A 24,941-nucleotide genomic window follows, 5' to 3' on the forward strand; every position below is an offset into this window, starting at 1 on the left:
GATTTTATTTTTCTCTTTGAGGATGTATGTTTTTTCTGGGTGAGCTCTAGTTGTTCCTGGTTGAGCTCCATGTTACCTGGTTATCTAAGTTTAGCCTTGGGGAATTACATTCTTTTTTTGCGTTGTTTTTCCCACCCCTCATGCAAATACTGCTTTGGAACGTCCCAATGGTCAAGAAGATATGGAACTGCTTCTGTCAATGAACGATAGAGAAAACTGGATTTTTGACTTACCATAAAATCCTTTTCTCTCAAGTTCATTGACAGACACAGCACCCGCTCCTCTAATTATGAGTGGGATGGCTTGTTTATTTTCTAAATACTGCTTTCAACAAAACTGAGGGCTATAGCAGAGTCAGTTGCCTGCAGTCCTTGAGTGCCTGCAGGGACTGCCCCATAGGCATGGTAAAGCTTTTTCCTGCCTAGTGTCCTACTCCTGTAAGGGCCAGCATAACCCAAAGGTCAAGAAGATATGGAGCTGCGTCTGTCAATGAATTTCAGGGAAAAGGATTTTACGGTAAGTCAAAAATCCAGTTTTGCCTGGCTGTGGGTGTTGTGAGGGGAAAATAGGCCCAAATTCCAGCATTCTACTCCTTTGAGGGTAGCTCTACACACTTCCTTTCACACTATGTTGCGGTAAGTTCACATTACAGCAATATTTATGTATGGCAATGCATGATAAGTGCTCCGATGTTATGTCACACTGCTAAACACTTTTCAACAGACACACACAATATTGCCAAAAGTATTGGGACGTCTGCCTTTACACGCACATGAACTTTAATGGCATCCTAGTCTTAGTCCGTAGGGTTCGATATTGAGTTGGCCCATACTTTCCAGCTATAACAGCTTCAACTCTTCTGGAAAGGCTGTCCACAAGGTTTAGGAGTGTGTCTATGGGAATGTTTGACCATCCTGGCTCGCAGTCTGCACTCTAATTCATCCCAAAGGTGTTCTATCGTGTCGAGGTCAGGACTCTGTGCAGACCAGTCAAGTTCCTCTACCCCAAACTAGCTCATCCATGTCTTTATGGACCTTGCTTTGTGCACTGGGCCCAATCGTTTGGTGGAGGAGGGATTATGGTGTGGGGTTTTCAGTGGTTGGGCCTTGCCCCTTAGTTCTAGTGAAGGTAACTCTTAAGGCATCAACATACCAAGAAATTTTAGACAATTTCATGCTCCCAACTTTGTGGGAACAGTTTAAGGATGGCCCCTTCCTCTTTCAACATGACTGCGCACCAGTGCACAAAACAAGATCCATAAAGACATGGATAAGTGAGTTTAGGGTGGAGGAAATTGACTGGCCTGCACAAAATCCTGACCTCAACCCGATAAAACACCTTTAAGATGAGAGTAAGTGGGTGTTAGCCTGGGGTGTAAGTGGTTGTGGCTGGCAGGATGTCAGTTACTGAGAATAGGTTGGTGCATTGAATATGTGTAATACAATTAAAATAGAAGGCATGACATTTCCTAGGCCACATATGTCAAACACAAGGCCTGCGTGCCAAATCTGACCTTCCAGGCCTTGTCATGTGGCCCTTGCACCGAGCTTTGCCGCCTGGAACATGGCAGAACTTCATTCTGCTGCCTCCAGCTCTCGCCCTTTGCTCCTGCTTTCCACCGTTACTTGTAAACACATAAGCCTGTGTTTACAAGGGACAAATTTGCTCTTGGATCTAACAGAGCCCTGCAAGCACTCACAGTTGGGACAGATCTCCAGAATCTAAGAAAGAGAACAATCTCCCTGCGAGGCAGAGCTGCCTAGGCAGGGAGTTACTAGAGCCACCTACACAAGGTGATACTAGAGCCAGGCCTGGTAGGAGAGAGAGATGCAAGGAAACTTTGGAGGGAGGGGGAGTATTTGCACACTGTGCATAGCGCACCCCTAAACCCTGTACTCTGAACATAACAAACCCCGGAGCTCTGTACATAACTCACTCTTGAACCCTACACTATGTACATAACGCACCCCTAAACCCTGCACTCTGTGCATAGCGCAACCCTGAACTTTGCACTCTGTGCATAGGACACCCCTGAACCATGCACTCTGTAGGTAGTATACTCCTGAACTCTGTATGTAATGTTTTGAGGTTAACTATACTGCTGATGTGGCCCAGAAATTAAGTTTGACACGCCTGTAAGCTGACAGGTTTTGCTGATATTTGCTAAATTATGCCAAGTAAACACCTTATTTTTGATAATTTATCCCTGCAACAAGTGACATGCACTATCTGCACACTTATGCTAAAGCTGTGAGAAGGAGCAGGGCTGCATTTAAAGTACAACTGCACTAAGCCTCATCATAACTTCCTCTAGAGAAGTGTTGTCTGAGCAATTTTAGTGGTGGCCAGCAAACATTGTTGGTGCCATGCTGAAAATGAAATTGGTTCTAAAGGCTGAAGGCTGTTTTACCTTCATGCATTCCATGTATGAAGGTAAAAAAACCTGTGTGCAGCGGTCCCCCCAATCCCTACCTGAGCTCCCTCCGATCCAGCGATGTTCAAGATAGCCTGGGCTGTCCCAGGACTCCCCGTTCTCATTGGCTGAAACAGCAGCAGGAGCCCATCATATACTAGCACATTAAGAAAGACTTACCTCAAAACAAAGCCTTTCATCGGCGCACTGTCACACAGCTTTCATGTTCATCTGGTCTTCCTTCTGGGTTTACGGGCTCTGGCCGTTTGAATGGCCCAGCCGCAATGATGTCACTCCCCCGCATGCACAAGGGAGTAATGATTGTGGCACAGAGCTCCGAAGGGATAGCAGGTGTATGCCGTCTCTTCTGAGCACATGCGTCGGTGACATCACCAGCTGCAGAAATATAAAATGTCTCCTAAACTGTGTGGGAGATATTCCTTGTACCTACAAGTAAACTATATTATAAGCATACCTGTAAGTACAAGTGACCATGCAGTGCTTACTACCATTTAAAAGATTATAACTGAGAAAAACAACAACCATGGTATGAATTTTAGTTATATGTTTTAAACAAATGCACATTCATTTTTGTTTTTACCTGGAGAATTACATAATGATAATACCAACTTTAACTATGCACTACAAATGGGGGGTAACCCTGTCAAAACTGTAGGAGTAGGATGCAGACACACGCTCGGGTGTTCAGCTGCCTTGAGCAAAGTTGTTTAAAAGTGCAGGATTTAAAAAAATAAACATTCGTACTGCTGCAGCAGTTCCCAGTCGCCTCTTTACTGAGAACTAAGCAATCAAAGACCGCTGATCACTAAGCATCAGAGGTGGGGGACTTGAGTCACATGACTTGACTTAACCACTTGCCGACCAGTCACTGGGACTGTACTGCGGCAAAGTGGCTCGATTCCGTCCAGCGACGTAGACCTACGTCGCTGGACTCCTCCCCTTCTGGGTGGCGCTCGCGCGCCGCCGGAGGGTCGCTCCCCTGTTTTCAGTCACAGCGGGAGTCGGGCCAGGGGAGGAGCGGCGGTGATCGAGTCTGGAGATCCACCCGCTTGTGTAAACAAAGCGGGCGGATCTCCTAAGTGACAGGCAGGGACAGATTGCAGGGTTCAGCATAGCTGAACATGCGATCTATCCCTGTGTCACTCAGTCACCTCCCCCCCCCAGACGTTAGTAAGCACCAGGCATACATGAACCCCTCCCTCTCCAATAAAATTAACCCCTTCCCTGCCAGTGTCATTTTTACAGTAACAGTGCATATTTATAGCACTGATTACTATAGAAATGTCACTGGTACCCCCAAAAGTGTCAAAAATTTCAGTCAAGGGTCCGATCTGTCCGCCGCAATGTCGCAGTCCCGCAAAAAAAAAAAAATCGCAGATCGCCGCCATTACTTAAAAAAAAAAAAAACACCAAAAATGACATAAATCTTTCCCTTAGTTAGTAAACGCAATAACTTTTGCGCAAACCAATCAAAATACGCTTATTGTGATTTTTTTTACCAAACATAGGTTACCAAACATAGGTAGCAGAAAACAATTTGGCCAAAAATTAAAAAAGATTTTGATTTTTACATTTTTTTGGGGGGGAATTTCATATAAAAAAATGTGAAAAATATTGTTATTTTTTCAAAATTTACGCTCTTTTTTTGTTTATAGCGCAAAAAAGTAAAAATCGCACAGGTGATCAAATACCACCAAAAGAAAGCTCTGTTTGTGGGGAAAAAAGGACGTAAATTTCGTTTGGGTACGGTGTCGCACGACCGCGCAATTGTCAGTTAAATTCGCACAGTGCCGAATCACAAAAAGTGGTCTGGACGTAAGACAGCAAAATCCTCCGGTGCTAAAGTGGTTAAGTCAGACTTAAGTCACCAGTTTGAGGACTTGAGACTTGCTTGACTAAAATTAATAAAAGATTCGACTTGACTTTGACTTGGTATTCATGACTTGAGACTTGACTTTGACTTGAGACATATGACTCGAAATGACTTTACTTTTTTAAGTTATTAAATATTTGCATTTTCTCAAGATGTGGTAAAGCAAAATGAATGTGCCTGTTATGTTTCTGACACAACAGTCACTTAAAACACCTCAGTGTGTTCTGATTTTTAGGACACAGGCTGTTTAACAATGGAAATACTTAACCTCCCTGGCGGTATGATTCTTTTGGATTTTAGGTGCTGAAAGCGGTACCATTATTTTGCATGTAATTATTGTGAATGAGCAGCCCAAACCAACTGTATACATTTATTATATATATATATATATATATATATATATATATATATATATACACACACATATATATATATATATATATATTTATATATATATATACGTATATATATATATATACACATACACACACACACACACATACATATATATATACACATAAAAAGTACAGTAAAACTGCAGGAAAGGGCACTGGGGGGCAATCTAATGTGATTTTTTTTTTATTTTGAATAGTATCAGGGTGTTTGGTGTGTTTTACATTTGAATTTGCCGCCGGTTCCACCCCCCTGTGAACGTCACGTCGCAGGAGACGGAAGCCGGGGCACGGAGACGATCGGGAGGAAGAACCGCAACTAGACACCGCCGGGCACATCGCTGGATCCCGGTGAAAAGGTAAGTAACCCTGCTTACAGGATCCAGCGATGCTTCTGGCGGTACCCCGAGTGTGGGTCGGGGTTACCGCTTTTGGCTCTGAAATTTAACCCTGAGCCAAGCTCGAGAATACCGCTAAGAAGGTTAACATGTTTTTAGTGACTGTAGTGATGAAACATGACTGGACGAAGGATTTTGAGCTGTTTGGGCATTCAAAGTGTTTCTTTAATATGCCAAGAAAAAAGCACTAAGCAGTTTTGTTAATGTTGAAAATAAAACAAAACCTTTCCTAACCACTGACTTTTAACTGATTTAAAGGTGAAAATTGGGGTAGATCAGTATTTTGACTTGATTTTTGACTTGACCAAAATAAATGACTTGACTTGACTTGCTTGACTTCTAGCAGGGACTCGACTTGACTTGCTTGCTTTTCGCCACAGTAACTTGGGACTTGCTTGAGACTTGAAGGTTAAGACTTGAGACTTGCTTGTGACTTGCACATGTGTGACTTACTCCCATGTCTGCTAAGCATAGCCCCTCCAGCAGGCTGTGGAGGGGGTGGGAGTAGCTGGCTCAGCCTCTCAGCTGAACACATTATTGTTGGGAACCCTGCAGAGCATGGAGCGGCTATATGACATCAGCCAGTGGACATTAGCGTGCTGTTGGCTGAATGAGGGTCACAGGAGTGTAGAACTAAAGCCCCGTACACACACGCAGATCGTCGTCATACAAATGTTCGTCTTTTCTCCCCGGGATGTCGGTGTCTGTTGAAAAGTGCAAAGACAGCACAAGGACAGCACAAGAATTTTGTCCGCAGACTTCAGCTGACTGCAGAAGTGATGTCATGTAATGGTTAACTTTCCCTCTGTTTTTTATTTTCTGAGCATGCCCAGTCTTGCAAATCTGCGGTCTGTCGGCTGATTTCTGTACTGACAGGCGAACAATCGTCCGTTCTGGTGTCTGCAGACAAAAATTTTCATGTTTGCAAGAAAGACTCTTGTCCGCGGATTGTGTGCAGACATCTGTCGGAGGCACCATACTAACACGCATACAATCGGCAGATCTTTCGTCCGCCGACGTTTGTATGACGACGATCTGCGTGTGTGTACGGGGCTTAAGTGCACTCCTGTGACCCACAAGAGAAGTATGGCCAAATGAGCTTTAACCACTTAAGGACCGGAAGGTTTTACCCCTTAATGACAAGGCCATTGTTTGCGTCACGGCACTGCGTTATTTAAACTGACAATTTCTTGGTTGTGCGACGCTGTACCCAAATAAACTTGATGTCCTTTTTTTCCTACAAATAGAGCTTTCTTTTGGTGGTATTTGATCACCTCTGCAGTTTTTATTTTTTGCACTATAAACAAAAAAAGAGTGACAATTTAAAAAAAAAAAAAACTTTTTTTTTTTACTTTCTGCTATAAAATGTCCCCCCCCCCCCCCAAAAAAAATCTATTTTTTCATCAATTTATGCCAAAATGTATTCTGCCATATATTTTTGGTTAAAAAAAAGTGTATATTGATTGGTCTGCGCAAAAGTTATCACATCTACAAACTAGGGAATAGATTTATGTCATTTTTATTTATTTATTTTTTTTTTTACTAGTAATGGCGGCAATCAGGGATTTTTAGTGGGACTGCGACATTGCGGCGGACAGATTGGACACCTAACTGACACTTTTGAGGGGACCAGTGACATTACTACAGTAATGAGTGCTAAAAATATTCACTGTTACTGTACTAATGACACTGGCATGGAAGGGGTTAATCTCTGACAGAACAGCGCTCTGCCTTGTTTACATAGGCAGACCGCCGTTCTGTCTCCATGGGGAGCGATTGCGGGTGACCCGCGGACATCGTATCCACCAGACCCGCTGATTGGCTCCCCCTCTGACTAATCGGTGCATGTGCGCACGCGTGCCCCCACTATCTATTACACGAAACGACCTACAGGTACATCGTTTCATGTAATACAGCCGACCTGCCGCAGTAAAACTATGGCGGCTGATTAGCAAGTGGTTAATGTCTTACAGTTTTTTTTCTTTCTAAAGCAGCCACAGCCTGAGTAGAAAAGCCTGACCTCTGCCAGCGTGCTGCAGGAGGACACTTGCTGTCTCTGTTGAAGCAGTGGTCCCTCTACAGGGGTGCAACTCCCCCCCTGCTGAGTCAGAGCCAGAGATGTACAATCAGCTGTGAGCATGAGCTTTACTGATTTCAGAGCTACAGGTCTGATTCAGTAAGAAACATCGTACATCTACAGAGAGATCACTGCCTCTACAGTTGACATACTGTAGATAACAAGCAGCTTGTGCAGATGCACAGGTACATTGGAACATTATTCACAATAAATGGCACTACAGTACACCACCACCAAGTCTATGGCACAATCCTACGGATGATAAGGAGGAAGAGTACCAGCGTGCACCTTGTCAAATACATTTTGATACTTACGATATTCAGTAGGCAACACTGAATCTGAGGTACACAGTACCTTAATAGGCCCATATATACAAACAGTGCCACACTGTGGAGACCAAAAGAAGGTCTCAACCGACTGCCAATCAAAGGTCAGATTGTGTTTCTGAAGCCAAGGGCACCCCAAAACAACGGAGTAGTGTGGGGACGAAATAACCTGGAAACAGGTCGACTCCCTGAGAACAGCCCCTATCGCCATATCAACCGGAACAGTCTCGTAGGTACCAGTTGCAGGGGTCTTCCATCAATCGCCTCGATAACAGGGAAGAAACACGAGGCTGCAAGGGTATGAATTTCGCATTAGTAAAATGTACTGTCAATAAAATAACCACCTTAGGTGCGAGCGTTTCCCGGACAGATCAGACAAGATTTCAGGAAATGCCCACCAAGACCGCAATACAGGCACCTGCCCTCCCACCTCCTAAAGGCTGGCTCAGCCAGCTGCATGGTTTCACAGCCAGATGCACCATCCCCAGGAGGCGTGGGAGGTGAGGGAGGAATGGGTGGTAAAGAAAACATAGGAGCCAATCTGGTAGGAGGCCTCCACAGGTGCTTCTTAAATGATGGTCTCTCCCTGAGCCTGGTATCAATCAAAATCAGGAAGGAAATAAGAGCCTCAAGCTCGTCAGGGAGATCCTTGGCCGCAATCTCGTCCTTCAATGCATCGGAAAGACCATGAGAGAAGACAGCCACCAGAGCAGCATTATTCCAGCCCACCTTTGCTCCCCGGGTACCAAATCCAATGGCATACTTGGCAATGGTTCATACGCCCTGTTGAATGGACAGGTGGCAGCAAAACTCAGATAATCGAGTATCACAGGATTATCATACTCCCATAAGGGATTCCCCAGGTCAAGGCCTTGCCTGAGAGCAACGAGATTAAAAAGCCCACCTTGGACCTGTCAGAAGGAAACGCCTGAGGAACCATCTCATAATAAATGCCCACTTGGTTTAGGAAGCCACGACACTGACTTGGTTCACTTCACCCCCATAGCGCTGCAGAAGGGGGGCTGAACCAGTCATCCCTCTGGTAACAGTGACTTCAGCTGCAGGAGCAGCAGCAGGTGCAACAACAGGAGGAACCCACCAGGCCAAGCAGCACCAGGAGCAAGGTGCGCTGTGCGAACTGACCCAAAAGGTGATCTTGTTGATCGAGCCTGGTAACCACCATGGGGAGCGTAGGAGCACCTGCATCATCAGGATTCATGGCCCTTGAGTACTGTCAGGGTGCCAGGAAACCAGACCACATGGGGATGCAGGTAAAATAAAGCAGTTTATTGGAGAAAACAACAATAAACGCAAAGCAAGAATGAGGAAGTGAGAGCAGGAGCAAGCCGGGGTCAAGTCCAGAAGCAGGTAGTCATCCAAGCTGGGGTCGAGTCCAGGAGCAGGTAGTCTACCAATGCCAGGTCATCTGCCGTTGTGGAGTCGAGAGCCAGGCGAGTCGTCAACCAAGCCAGGCCATACATGGAGGAACACGGAGAACAGAAGGCTGCTAGCAGAGATGCACCTTGGAGCACAAACACAAGGGCAAGGACTCCAACCCATCAGGTGATAGATATAGTCAGGTGTGCAGCATCATAACTATGTGACACCCAGGCAAGTGATGATGCAATCAGGGTTTATAAGAGGCAGCAGTCTGCACATGTCCAAGATGGCTGCCAACAGGAGAGCAAAATAGGACCTTGACAGAAGCCTGCTGTCAGCTGATGTCACAGAGCCGGTTCAGGCTGGGACAAGATTGCGACAATAGTGTCGGGATCCGCCCACGACCCTGGACTGGCACCAAGTTCAGCCTCTGAAACAGCAGCCTGAAACAGCTGCTCCCGCCCCCTCCACAGCCCAGCGTTCCAGTGAGCGTTGGGGGGGGCAGAGCAGAGAGCCAAGCGATCAGTGGCCTTTGATTGCTCAGTTCTCAGTCTTACAGCCGGCAGGGGACAGATGCAGCATTGGACTAATGTTGCATCCACCTAACTAGGTATGATTTAAAAAAAATAAATAAATAAATAAGAATGTTCTCTTTCAAGTCCTGATAGATCACATATTGCCAGCCCCTTTTGATGGTATAGCTATGTAAAACATTAAAGGAGAAGTAGGGCCAAAGCTCTTTTGGCCCTACTCCTTCTGGGGAGTAGAACGCTATAGGGTAAATACGGGTCACCAGAGTGCTGAACCAAGTGTACTCCTGTGAACCGTATTCAGCCTATAGTGTTGTAAAGTCAATTTTTTAGGTGGATCGGAACAGAAGCTCATTGTTAAAGGGGTTGTAAACCCTCATTTAAAAAAAGAAAAAAAAATACAAACATGCCTATACTAACCTAAAATGATTCTCTTCTTCTAGGGTGCCCCGCTGGCACTCCAGGCCTCTCCTATTCATCAGGTGCCCCAACGAAAAGCCACTTTCCTTTTGGACAACCATGCAGGCTTGCTCCCGAGTCCCGCTGCTCCGTCCATTGACATAGACAGTGGGACTCGGCCCCAGTTCCCGCTCCTGTGTCACTGGATTTGATTGACTGCAACTGGAGCCAATGGTTTTTGCTGCTATAAATCTATCCAATGAGGCAAGAGACAGCGGCTGGAGCCGCTTCGCTCGTGCACATCGCTGGATTGGATCGGGCTCATGTAAAAAAAAGGGAGGGCTGAAGGGGGGGTTGCAGCAGAGAAGGTTTTTCAACTCTTTGCATAAAATGTATTGAGGTGAAAAACCTTGAGGCTTTACAGCCACTTAAATCTACTTGCATCTGAATCATTTTAGGTACAATTAAAAATCACAGACATCCATTTACATCAGCCTGAACATCGACCTAAACATGGGTACCTCAGCTCTGGAGGAAAAAACTGGCCAGACACAGATATTACAAAAGTGACATCTGCTCTGATTCATCTGGGGATCTGTTCATATGTTCCCTGCTGGTGAAGATGGATGATGTCCATGTGAAAGCACCCTTAAAATAAAAAATTGCTAAGATGTAGAGATTTTTGGCAAGAGAGACATTCAAAGTCTCCTGCCAAAAACGTCTTTCTCTTTCCCCTAGCAATTTTTAATTATATGAGTACAGTACACTGTGTGGTGCCTGCACCATGCAGTGTGCACCTTTAGCACATTCCTGGTATTTTAGGTGGGCAGAGTTCAAGGGACATGTGGTGCCATCCATGTAAAACGGATGCCGTGCATTTGCGGGAGTTATACCATCATAGCCTGCTCAATAGTAATTGGAAAGAGTCCAGAGAAGGGCAACAAAATAATTAGGGGAATGGAGGACATCAGCTATGAGGAAAGACTACAAGCACTGAACCTATTCTCTCTGGAGAAGAGACGATTGAGGGGGGATATGATATCAATGTACAAATACTGTACTGGCGACCCTAGCATAAGGAACAAACTATTCAGAGAAAGGGAATACAGTAAGACACGTGGCCACTCACTAAAACTAGAGGAAAGGCGGTTTAACCTTAAAATGCGTAAGGGGTTCTTCACTGTAAGAGCGGTAAGGATGTGGAATTCTCTTCCACAAGCAGTCGTATCAGCAGGAAGCATTGATAGTTTCAAAAAACTATTAGATGGGCACCTTAGAGACCACAACATACAGGGGTATACAATGTACAGTTAACAGCAAACACACACACATCATAGGTTGAACTGGATGGACTGATGTCTTTTTTCAACCTCACTAACTATGTAACTATGTAACTATGTAATAGTCAGAGACCATTGAAACCAAAAAGGCACTAGCCTTTTTTCCTCACTGACACTCATTGGCACTGATGCAGCACCATTTTTGCTCTTAGCAACACCACTGATGCAGGGGCATTTTCAGCTTTCTAGTGCCAACACAGGCACATTTTTTCCTTCCAGGGACACTACCAACACAGGGACTTATATTTCCTTCCAGTGACACCACTAATACAAGGGCATTTTTTCTCCACTGACACTGATGCAGCACCATCTTTCCTCTTAGTTACATCACTAACACTGGGGCAGTTTTGTTTCCTTCCAATGACACCACAGATGCAGAGACATTTTTTCCCTTTCAGTGACACTGCTGAACCTCTGATGCAGGGACATTTTTTCTTTTAAGTTACACCAATGGTGCAAGGGACATTTTTTCTTTTCTGTGACACCAATGACGCATGGACATTTTGGTCACACCACCAATGCGGGTACACTTTCCTTTCAGTGACACCACATTTGCCACTGTTAGTCTCATATTTGTACACCGATTTTAAACTCTTCAGTTTGCTGCAGTGTACCACAAACATTAGTACTATTTTACATGCTAGTCCCCCCCCCCCCCCCCGGCTGGGAGGAAGCCGGTTCCCATCCTAGTCCTCGTCACCGTGTGACCTTGCCCCACCACTTGAATGAACCCCAACTGTACATTGCTTAGCATTAATTGACTTTTTATTTTTATATACTATATATATATATATATATATAAAACCTTTATTTAACATTTTAGGCAGTACAAATCTTAAAGGAGTCATAATTTGCCATTCAGGTGAAACCTAGTAAAGATGATGAGTTATATCAGCACTATAAAACATATGGAGGTTCTCCTAAGTCCCGGACAGTCGGTTCCTGTGGACATAACCACTCTCCCGACCGGAAGAGGATAGAAGGACCTTATTGACATTGAGCACAATCTTTACCAGACATAGGACTCACGGAATAAACAGAGTACTGATGACCCTAAATTATCATGAAATTGAACTATTGTTCACACAAGGACATGATGTTCATACCCGGTTCGTTAACTGGTTAGATTAGATACAGTGACGGAAAAGTTGTCACCTGCAGGATTTTGGTTCGCCAGAGCCAGTTGTTTAAATGTGGGGTAAGCCAGGGCCAGCAAGGCAATGTCCAAGCTGGAAGAGACTGAGGATGTTCCAGAGATGTGGTCTCTCCAGAGTGCCCAGGTGGAGTCTCTCGGGGGCAAGCCATCCCTCCGGCTCCATGATCTCTTAAATGTCACCCAATACACTTAGTTAACACAGCTCTGACACATGTGTTTCCGTGCACCCACGATAACCCACTATTCTGCAAACAAGCGTACAAACAAGCGGCTGCACGCTCTCTGTAGAGTGATGGTAGTGTTACAAGCAGTGGAAAGAAGACCAATGCTGGTGTGTAGCAGCTGCTTGCGTGCACGGCCATCTCCCCTAAGAGCTGAATACCGGACCATCCAGGAGAGGTGGCAAGGATTGCGTTGATGTGCTTGATCCTTTCTACGAAAATTGGATGTTGTTTTTAACACTTGTTTAAATAAATGTTTTTTCACTAGGGAGATTGCGCTCTCTTCTGTTTTGTCTTTGATTCAAACCAGTGGACACGCGTCATGCTTTGTATAACGTATTGGGCAAATAAGCCCAATGCCTATGGCATGAATGGGCCCTTAAAGTGATACTTACAGTTGCTTGCTAGATTACAGAGCCATTAGCTAGAGGATGTGTATTGATTGGTTTTAGTTAAAAGAGAAATATGATATATTTTTTTTGGTAATCATACTTACATCTAAGACTTGGAACCAAATGATCAAACACCACAGATCACTCAGTTCTCGTTGCTCCCTGAGCAGAGAACTGGTGACTGTCATTCATTGGCTCTCTGCTCTGACCACATACTCCCCCTGCCCCACGCTCACTGAAGCACTGGGCTGTGAAGGAGGCAGGAGCGGCCAGCTCAGCCTCTCAGAGGCTCACTGAGAGGCCGACCCGGGTGCTGGTTCAGCCATGTGGGCGGATCCCATGTGGTCGTGATCTTTCCCGAGCATGGACCTGCTCTATGACATCTGCTGACAGCAGATTCAGCCCGCTGTCTGCTGAAAATGGGTTACAGGAGTGCAGAACATATTGCACTCCTGTGATCCACAGGAGAAGTACAGCCAAACAAGCTTTGGGTGTACTTCTCCTTTAAGTATCATTTTAACATAATCCTGTTCCAAGAAATACATCCTGACATAGAAGCAATGTGTTAAAGAAGATGAATTATATCAATCTTTACTATCTTGTTGCAGCCACTGTTGGTATTTAACACTTCCGCCTTCTAGCTGCTATGTCCCTACTGTATCTACAACAAGCAGGTTAAACCACAGCTCACAGGATGCGGAATCCGACACTCGCACCTCCCAACTTTGTGAGATAACAAAGAGGGACATATTTTGGCACAATATATGTAGGAAAAGGACACACCTTTACCATGCCCCCTGTAACACCAACCATGAAGAATTAATTCTGATCTGGATATAGGGGAACTTCTCCTTCTGATCCTGCAGGATCTCCTATCTCTCCCTCTTGTTCTGACTCTCAAAAAAACCTGAATAGCACAGGATGCAGTGGTGTAATACTTGGAACTGATTGCTGGGTGTCACCGGAGGGGAGGATGATGGATCTTCCAAGTCTGCTATCATGAGCTTTTTGTAGGTTGGCTCAGTGGGGAAGCCTGCCCACAGCTACTCCATCTATAATTGACTGGGGCCAGGAGAGCCCAGGGGTCCTGTCTCCACCTCATCTGCTGCAGTTTGCTCACCATGTGGAACTTCCTTCCAAGCTGCATCCTTTTCCCAGGGCAACATTAGGTCCCAAAGCTCCTCACGATCTGGGAGGATATCAAATAAGAATGTAGGACACTTTCCACAACATGCCCATGGCGTGCCCTCAGCCTGTTACAATTTGGGAATATGGGCACCAGTGTCCCACTTAAGATGTAGCAGCAAAGGGCAAACCCCTTCCGTGGAACCTGTCACAGTCAGGGGTCAGTCTGGGGTCAGGCTTGAAGACCAGTAGCTAAAGCATTAGGGGAACTCCCACCAACCAGCAAGATTGGTATACAAGGAGGTCACCTAGGCAAATAACACAGGCTCACCTGAGATGGAGAATTTAAGTATTAACAAGTTTTCACCAGAGCTCCTGATGATGGAGATGGGTTTAACTGCGTGTTAGTACCAGGAGCAATCTGGGGTCCAGTAGTGGATATAGCAGGTAAGGATCAAACAGAAGTGTAGTCAGTAAACAAGCCAAAGGTCGGTAATAAAAAGTTGCAGATTGGGATCAAGCTGAAGAGTAGTTGAGGAACAAGCCAATTTTTAGTAACGAGTAGTAGCAAAGATATTGACGGCAGCAGGAGAAACAAAAGTGAGATATTGGCTTGAGAGAGCACAATAATCTGACAAACAAGAAGTGCAGAGACATGGCTTGAATCAGGAAAATCATGGGAGGAGGAAAGAGTTCAAGGTTCAAGACAAAAAAGGTTCAAGGCAGGATCATTCAAGGAATTGTCCAAGGAAATGTTAGGGAGCTCAGTGAGAAGAGACATTGCCAGATACAGCAGAGGTCCCAGGTTCAAGTCCAGGCCCTGACAGCACCATTCATAGGCCCATGTCAACTGCTATCACCTATTTTCAACTCTGCCTTCTGGCACAGATCCAACTGGCAAGGCTGACACATCCTCCAAAGGCAGTGACATACCCCATTCTACCGACTATGCCAAGTGTAAGCAGGGTCCCCATTCGCCGCCAGTAATGGTCCCTCTTACCGTCCTCCTGCAACAGAAATTAATGGGGTATCAAACACCTGGATTATGGAGGAACTCTTCCATCTTGATTAGTCACGTACTTTTGACCTGAGGCCAACCTCATCAAATAAACAATTGTCCACACGATCAGCCTTTTAAATAGTTTACTGTGAACATGCAAAGTTCTTGCAAACGTGCAAAGTTCTTTCTGATAAGAATGGACATCCCCTCTAATGAAACAACTGCGACACTGTACAAATTCAAATTTAATAGGGGATCCTGACCAGCTCTTCCACTTCCTGTTTGCTGTAGGTTTTATAATAATAATAATAATAATAAATGAATACATAAATGTAAAATAAATACACAAATAAATAAAAATAATCATACATAAATAAATACAATAAATGAATACTCTGTAGCAATAAATAAGTAACCCCCTAACCTTAACTCCTAACCCTTAAAAAAAATAATAATAATAATAATAAAATAAAAATAAATAAACACTCTAAGTCTCCATTCACACTAGTACGACTTGTCAGGCGACTTGGTCAGCCTGACAAGTCACGCACCGTCGCGGTCCGTAGTGTAGTACAGAAACGGTTCTAATAGGAGCGACACAAGTCGATCCGACTTAGAAAAAGGGTCCTGTACTACTTTGGGGCGACCCGGAGCATAGACATTCATTTTATGAAGTCCGTGCAAGTCGTGCCGAAGTCGCGGTGCACGCGACTTCACAGGTCGCCCCCGAAGTCGTACCGCTTCAGTGTGAATGGAGACTTACACAAAATAAATAAATATATTAATAATTATAACAATAATAAATTATTATTATCATTAATAATATATATTTTTTTGTTCGGGTTTGGGTGTTTATTATTTTTCTTATATTTATAGTTATAATTTAGTAGGGTTCAATATTACTGTTTTATGTATTATTGCATATTATTAATTTATTTTATTTATGATTTTTAGTTATTTGTGTATTTATTTATTAATTCATATATTTTTACTATTTTTTTCACATTTTGAGCAGAAAATCGCACAAAAATGCGCGACAAAACGCACAAATAGTGCGTTTCCATCCTTTTCTATGGGAATAAAAACGTGCGCAAATCTGCCCAATTTTAGCCCAAAAATAAGTGAGTGAGGATTCCAGGGAATGTACGCTTCATCCCTCACATATTACTTCTCTCTCTGGTTTCATTTGTCAGTTTAATGACCAGTTCTGGACACCATATTAAACATTGTCACGCGTTCGCATTGAGTACAATATATATTTGTATTTCTCCTGTGAACACCCAGGAACGTATAAACCGACTACGTGTTCCACACACAATCATCCCCTTCACGGACTTCGGAACACACGTCATTGTGGGAACGCACTGCCCTCATCCAACATGGCCGCTCCCGCCTCCCCCTGTCAGACGTGCCATTACTATGTTTCTTTCCCCCGGACGTTACGTCTCTTCCTGTTGAAGACGTGGCCCCGGGACTGCCATATTGTGGAGAGGGCTGTTGGGAGTCCAAAGAACGGGCAGAAAGGCGTAATAACCGGCCGTGAAAAACTGCAAACATGGTGAGTAGGGGGTCCGGGGGATGTTGTAGGGTACGGATAGGGGGGCGGACATCCTCCTGGGGGCCCGGGGTCACAGCCGGCCGGAGTGCAGGAACTGTCACTGGCTGCGTCCTGTCAGCTGGCCCGGTAGAGGAGCCCCCTCTATGCTGAGTGTATGAGGGGGGCGCCAGGGCTGGGACAGGCCTGATATCGGCCTTCTTCTCAGTGTGTTCCCTTACATGACGGGGGTCCTTTCCTGTGGACTGGAGGATATAAACACCGGGGTGACCTGTATCTATTACCTCACCTCTACACCATGGCTGCCTCACCTGAGAGCCCTCACACAGCTTACCTAGAAGAGGAACTCAAATATTCCTTACCTTTTCTCTTCTAAATTCATTCACACCTCCTGTGTTTTCCTGGAATGTGTTTTTATTTTTATTTTTTTTGCACACGTTTGCATAGCACTTGCACTGCCATTTTCTTAACCACTTCTGGACCGGAAAATGTTCCTCCTTAACCACTTTAGCCCTGCAGGATTTGGCTGCTCAATGACCAGGCCCTATTTTGCGATTCGGCACTGCGTGACTTTTAACGGACAATTGCGCGGTTGTGCGACGCTGTACCCAAATGAGATTGATGTCCTTTTTTTCCCACAAATAGAGCTTTCTATTGATGGTATTTGATCACCTGTGTGATTTTTATTTTTTGCGCTATAAACAAAAAAATAGCGACAATTTTGAAAAAATAACAATATTTTTCCCATTCTTTTATATGAAATTCTCAAAAAAAATGTAAAAATTTAAATTTTTTAACATTTTAGGCCAATTTGTTTTCTGCTACATATTTTTGGTAAAAAAAATCGCAATAAGTATTTTGATTAGTAAACACAATAACTTTTGCGCAAACCAACTACGGGAAAGATTTGTCATTTTTAATTTTTTTTTTTTTTTTACTAGTAATGGGGATCTGCAATTTTTTTTTTTTTTTTTTTGCGGGACTGTGACATTGCGGCGGACAGATCGGACCCCTAACTGACATTTTTGACACTTTTGGGGGTACCAGTGAGTGACATTACTACAGTAATCAGTGCTATACATATGCACTGTTACTGTAAAAATGACACTGACAGGGAAGGGGTTAACATTACTGGTGATCAAGGGATTAAGAGCCGGTTCACATAGGCGCGACCCGACTTTGCCGGGCGACCTGTGAAGTCGCGGTGCGCAGCTCGCGCCGCGACCTCGGAGCGGCATGCACGGACTTCATATCATTGAAGTCAATGCAGGTCGCCCCAAAGTAGCTCAGGACCCTTTTTCTAAGTCGGAGCGACTTGTGTCGCTCCTATTAGAACGAGTCCTGTGCTAATCTATGGCAGGCGACTTGTCAGGCGACCAGGTCGCCTGACAAGTCGCCCCAGTGTGAACCGGCTCTTAGTGTGACCCTAGGGGCGTGATTCTAACTAGAGGGGCGTGGCTTGTGAGATCACAGAGACATGCGATCCTATGTAGCAGGATCCCATAGCCTCTGTGATAATCTAAAGCCCCGTACACATGTACCAATTGTCGGCCGTAAATATTCGGCCGATTGTAGGCTTGTTAGTATGATGCAGCCGACAGCACATTTTCGGCCGAACAGAATCTGTCATGCAGGCATTAAAATTTTTGTTGGCCAACACCAGAACGGCCGATTGTTCGTCAAGCAGTACAGATTTCGGCCGACAGACAGCAGATTTGCAAGACTGGGCATGCTCAGAAAAGAAAAAAGACAAGGAAAGTTAACCATCACATGACATCACTTCTGCAGTCGGCTGTTGTTGGCTGACAAAATTCGTGTGCAGTCTTTTGCAGTTTTCAACAGACACCGACAGCCCTGGACAAAAGACGGCCGATCGTTCGGCCGACGATCGGTATGTGTGTACGGGGCTTTAGGGAGAATGACAGAAGACTGTGTTTTCATCAGCCGTCCGTCCTTCTCTCTCAGCTGCGGGAGATCGCGAGTGGCCGTCGGCCATCAGAGCCGCCGGTCACATGCAATGAAATATTTCTTTCTGCTATAAAACACGTTAAAAAATATCTAATTTCTTCATAAATTTAGGCCAATATGTATTCTGCTACAAGGTTTTGGTAAAAAAAAAAAAAAATCCCAATAAGCGTTTATTTATTGGTTTACGCAAACGTTAGTGTCTATAAAATATGGGATATATTTATGGAATTTCTTTCTTTTTTTTTTTTTTCCAGTAATAGCGGCGATCAGTGACTTATAGCGTGACTGTGATATTGCGGTGGTCAATCGGACACTAACTGACACTTTGTAGGAACCAGTGACACTAGTACAGTGATCGATGCTAAGAATATGAACTGTCACTGTAGTGATGACATTGTCTGGAAAGGGGTTAAACATCTAGGGTGATCAAAGGGTTAACCATGTGCCTAGCCAGTGTTTTGTGTGTGCTGTGTTATGTACTTTTACTAGGGAAAGAGATGGATTTTGTGCCCTGCTTTACAGGAACACAAAATCCATTTCTTTCCTCCCCGTCAGAATGGAGATCTGCCTTGTTTACATAGGTAGATCGAAGTTCTGTTTGTATTACCACCGACGATTGGCATGTGCCGGCAGCCATCCAGTGCCCGACACCCGCAGATTGGCTTCTGCTGTGAATAATCGCAGCAGAAGTGGTCTGCCTGCGACGCGCACCCCCCTGCAGGCGTAAGTGCAGAATCCCCTTATAAGATATTGAGAAAATAGAACGAATCCAGAGGCAGGTAATAAAAACGATGAAAGGTTTGGGGGATAAAATATATCGAGAGTGATTTCAGGAACTTAATATATATACATATGTCTGGAGGAAAGAATGGAAAGGGGAGACATGATTGAAACCAAATTTAAAGAGGTTGTATGTAAACCCGTACAAAGTTTTTTTTTTTTTTTTGGTAACCTGTAAGAGAAACACATAATGAGCTAGTATGCATCGCATACTAGCTCATTATGCAATACTTACCTTACAACGAACCCCCGCCGTGCAGCTCGCTTACCTGTATGACGGGCGACATGTCCAGTCGCCCGTCTTCCGGGTTCGCGCCACCTGGCCATCTGATTGACCGGAGCCGCGGTGACGTCACTCTCGCGCGCGGGAGCCAACAGTCACGGCACGGGACTCTGAAGAAACGGCACCAGCGGCCGTTCCTTCAGAGCGCATGCGCCAGTGACGTCACTGGATGCATGTAAAGTAAATATCTCCTAAACGGTACATGTTTAGGAGATATTTACAGTACCTATAGATAAGCCTTACCTATAGGTAAGTGTCCGAGGAGGGTTTACTTCCTCTGTAAGATGGGGACATGACCTCAAACTAACTGGAGGAAAGTTCAAAACTAATCTTAAAACTTAAAGTATTTTACTGAAAGGGTAGTTGATGCTTGGAATAAACTTCCAGCAAAGGTAGTGAGACAGTAAATGGCTTCAAACATGTTTAGGACAAATATAGATCTATGGCAGACAAAAAAAGTTAACGAAAAAAAACAAATGGGCCGACTTGATGGACTATTGGTTTTTTTTCTGCCATTGCTTTTTTATGTTTCTATTCTGCACAGAAATGCCACCCTGTAACAGTAAAACTGCTATGGGTGGTCCTAAAGTGGTTGAAGTGGATCTTCACCCTCAAATCAAAATTGCCCCCTCCCGTCCAACTACATCAATAATGCTTTTTTATTTATTTATTTTGGTCCTGCCTCCTATACACATCACTTGCCTAGGCAAATGACGTGAGATGCGCCTTCTGAGGTATGCATGTCAGATATTCCAGGCTGTCTAGAGTTTTTCATTCACAAAGGAGGAGGGGGTGGGCCTAGCGGTGAGTCATCAGGAGTCCCGCCAGCTAAATCGGGAAGAGCCAGCAGCCTCCTGATGACATCACAACAACATGGCGGCACAGGACTCGAGCAGATGGGTGGGGAAGGTTTGTTTTAAAGTGTGCTTTATTTGTGTTGCATTTACAATGGGCTAATATGGCTGAGGCAGTTCAAAAGTAATACTTCAAATTCATAGATCATAAACCTGGAGGTAATTTATGCCAACTCTAAGTTGGTGTACAGGCAGGCCAGAGTTATTTTGGGGGGGGGATGTTTCACTTCATTATTGTATTTTGTATTTCCTACATTGGTTTCTAGGACACAGGCCACCAGCATCCTAGCAAGAGGCTGAATACTGACAGCGGCAGGGCCTGATGGAGAACTCCAAGAGACTAATTCCCCATCAGGTCCACCCACTCTCTTTGTGATTGACAGTAGATGGCAAGGGACAGAATTCACAGCAGTTTTGGGATCCACCCACTGCTGTCAATCACAAGCAAGGTGGACCTGATGGGGAAATATCTTTGGAGTTATGGCAGTATTAAACCCCAAAAAAACCTTTAATATATTGCAGAATACTAATTCTTAACAGAAAAAAAGCCTAAACAAAAACTAAAGCAGCCACTACATTTATTTTTACCTGGGGATCTGGCCAGTTACAAACTTTTTGTCTTGGGGTGTCTCCGCTCTGGATGGAGGTGCGACGGACACACCTTTTGTACAGCATTATTGTCAGTCTGGGAAGAGGGTAGTGTTGGATGCACTAGCAGATTTAGATGGACTTGAAATACAAATGAAAGCAAACCTAAACCCATTGATTTAATTGTTTTCCAAACCATTTATAGTAAGGGCATTCAGTGAGTAACTGTCACAGTTGCTTGTGTACTCACTTGAACTGTCAAGCGTTCAAATGGTTGGTGTCTTAACTGATCACATGTGAGCACCACGGCAACTGCCAATCAGAGGCTAAGCTGACAGTGTCATTGGCTGTTAAAGTGTAACTATGGCTGAAATAATTAAAGTAATTGTAAAGCCACTACTATAAAATCATCGAATCCACTCTGTAATATAATACTAAGTGCTCCTGTGCCTGTCTTATAGAAAAAATATGCCGATCTGTACCTATATCAGAGCGGCTCCTAGGCGCTGACCCCTTGGCTTTCTTCTCTTCCCGGCTGACAGCTCCAGTGGGCGGGCCTACCGGGGAAGAGAGGAGAGAGAGCCGAGCAGTCACCTGATCGCTGGGAGCCTCTCTGATATTGGTACAGGTCGGCATATTTTTTCTACAACAGACACAGGAGCACTTGGTGTTATATTACAGAGTGGGTGGGATTATTTTATAATAAAAATATGAGAGCAGCAGGAGTGGAGGGGCGGGCACTGACACGAGCAGACAGGGGGGAGAGGAGGACAGATGCACATAAACTGACCATGGTGTCAGGGCTCAGCAGCCATGATGATAATACCGTGGTCAGTTTACAGGGGGCCAAATGACACCGCACAAGCACTGTGCTGTATAACATACTTTAAGAGAACAGGATCTGTTTGTCTTGTTCTTTGGTAACAAACACTTTAAGTCCGTCAGTAGCAATAGCACGGCAGTCTTCGTTTACCATAGTTTCGATAGCTGACATTTACATCAACCGTTTTTTTGTGACCAGATTTTACATGAACGAAAGCTGACTATTGTAAGCACCCCATGTCAGTGGTAATTTTTTTTCTCAACCCATTATTTGCCGTTTTCTTCTGAGAGCTTAGTCTCTTATATTGGAAGTAAACCCTCCAATCTTTTTCATCCATGGATGCTGCAATCCTAGCCACTGATATTTAACTGCCATGATGCTGCACATGTGATCAGTTCTGACACCACCTATTTGATTGTTTGCCAGCAAGCAAATGTAACCGTAATGGTGGCCATACACTATACGAAAAATCGTCCGAAATTCAGTCACTTGGACAGCTCCTTCGTTTTTTGGCCAATTACTGGGCACAAATCCAAAATCAGTTGTGATGTTTTTGCTCCAAAAAACTAAGGACAAATTTGGAAATTTTCTGCAGAACGAATGATAAATTGAAAGGTTATTGTGTTTCTCGTCCAAACCGTTTGCACTAAGGTATATGTGAAAAAACAAACAAACGTCCATTGAACGATTTATCGGCCATTACATGATAGCACATGCTCTCACGTCCGAGTGTTGTTTTTCGAAAATGAGTTTGAATGATTTTTCGTACAGTGTATGGCCAGCATTAACCTTCTCAGCGTGCTAGAAATTAAACAGTTTTTTGAAACTATTAAATTTGAAGGGCTTTGTTCAAGGGAATCAGAGCAGAAGAGGCAGAGAATACAGGTCACAAATGGGTACAAGCTCCAAAAAAAAAAAAAAAAAGTTTTGAAAACTGCAGAGGAGGAGGATCGGCAGAACTTCACATTTTAGGTAAAGTTACACTTTAAGTATCAGATCCCTGCGCTCTCTTGTATTGCCACTCCAACTCAGGAAAAATACACAGTATAATCACAGTGCTTTCCATTTTAAAAACCAATTAAAATGAAAAGAAAACTACTCGCATAAAACAGCGGTGTAGCTGGGTGAGACATAAACTGACAAACCCTCTGCATATCTAGGCAAACATACAGCCTCTCCCTTAGTAAATCCTCCAGGCAGGTTACCTCCTGATGAAGTCCAGGTGTACTGATTTTATAAGACAGATCCCGGTGGGCAGTGACAGTACTACTTGCTGGGAGGATTTACTACAGGAGCTGCCTGTATCTGCTGAGGGTTTGTTATCTATTTATACCTCACAGCTGTTTTTTGTGAGTAATCTTTATTTTAATGAATTGGTTATAAAACAGGAAGCACTTTGATTTCTTTATTTCTCCTGAGTTGGAGTGGCAATACAATGGAGAGCGGAGATCTAATACTTAATCCTATTGGAGGGACATATGCTGATTTTACCAGCTAGAAACTGGGGTCCATCAACAAAGGTGTACATACATCCAAAAGGGATACTGAAGGTGGAAGATTTCACCATTGTTGGAAACTACATGGAGGTGGGAACGCTCCAGATGTTGCACAAGATATTCTGAAGGACTATTAAACATTGTGAACCATTGCACGGGTGCCTGTTTTTTGTTGCACTAATGTGAATATATATGAGCCTTTTTTATTTTTTAAATTAATTTAAGTAAAAGGGATTGATGTTCTGTTCATATTGATTAAATTGGTTGACTATACGCTCACTGGTAACTTTATTAGGTACACCTGTTCAATTGCTTGGTAACACAAATTGCTTATCACATGACAGCAACTCAATACATTTAGGCATCTAGATGTAGTGAAGATAACTTGCTGAAGTTCAAACCGAGCATCAAAATGGGGAAGAAAGGGGATTTAAGCGACTGAACATGGCATGGTTGTTGGTGTCAGATGGGCTGGTCTGAGTATTTCAAAAACTGCTGTTCTACTTGGATTTTCACACCCAACCATCTCTCAGGTTTACAGAGAATGGTCCAAAAAAGAGAAAATATCCAGAAAGCGGCAGTTGTGTGGAGGAAAATGCCTTGTTGATGTCAGAGAAGAATGGGTAGACTGGTTTGGGATGATAGAAAGTGAAGCTGCACAATTAATCATTAAAAAATCGTGCTCTCGATTCAACCCCCCCTCATGATATTAAAGTGGTTGAAAGGCCCCTTTCACACGGGCGGTTGTTCTGCCACTGGTAAAAGCATGTTTTGTTCTTTTGAAATTCCCACGCTTTTGGCACAAATATTACTCCCATTTGTAGAATTCGTTTACATGCGGCTGTGTTTAGCTGCGGTAGTAAATTCTTGCCTTTTTTTTGTATAGAATTTTTCTCTTTTGTACTGCGATTAACTGCGTTTATATACAGATAGCTGCGGTACATCGCTGGATGCTGTCTACTTTATTTATCTTAAATGCACAAAACCTTGTTATGAAAATGTTTGTGAATGGGGTCTGAGGGATGCCCTCTCGTGTAAAAGGGTCTAAACCCTCACATATACTTAGTGTGTGTGAGCTGATGGGAACAAACTTGTAGAGCTGTGCTATGAATAGACAAGCTCTCTGCTTATGTCTCTAGGTCTCTCCTGGACACAAATTTCCAGCTGCTTTTATCTCCTTTGTCCGAATAACTTGTCAGAAGTTATCATGCTGATAACAGAGGAGGAGCAGTAGAAAGACTCGGGACTTAAGGCCCGTACACACTTGACGGAAATCGGACGAAATATTCTCCGATTTTTCTCTCTTGCTCAGCGTTCATTACCGTTTTTAGTTGACAGTGCATAAATGTTCACGAAATTTCTCGTTCGATTTTTTTAGACTTCTGGGATGTCAGCAACTTCAGATCATGTGCGGTCTTTTGTATGCGATTTTTCACGGACGTACTGCATACACAATAAATGAAAATTAGTCGTCTGGGGACAGTTGATAACAGTTTTGGTGTTTGTTCCTCCGTTTTTTTTTTTTCGTTGAAAATGTCGGCATCGGCTGCT

General features: G+C 44.0%; 1 protein-coding gene across 1 annotated transcript in view; it reads left to right on the forward strand.

Moving 5' to 3' along the window:
- Positions 1–16,498: 16,498 nt before the first annotated feature.
- The window catches only part of ARCN1 (archain 1), a 74,983-nt gene continuing 66,540 nt past the window's right edge, over positions 16,499–24,941 (forward strand). The window contains exon 1 of the mRNA XM_082273471.1: positions 16,499–16,601. Coding sequence (XP_082129597.1) covers positions 16,599–16,601 — 3 coding nt within the window. The 5' untranslated portion in view covers positions 16,499–16,598. The remainder of the gene's footprint in view (positions 16,602–24,941) is intronic.

This window comes from Pelophylax lessonae, assembly GCF_965119305.1.
Source record: "Pelophylax lessonae genome assembly, chromosome: 12".
In the NCBI taxonomy this organism is placed as follows: Eukaryota; Metazoa; Chordata; class Amphibia; order Anura; family Ranidae; genus Pelophylax; species Pelophylax lessonae.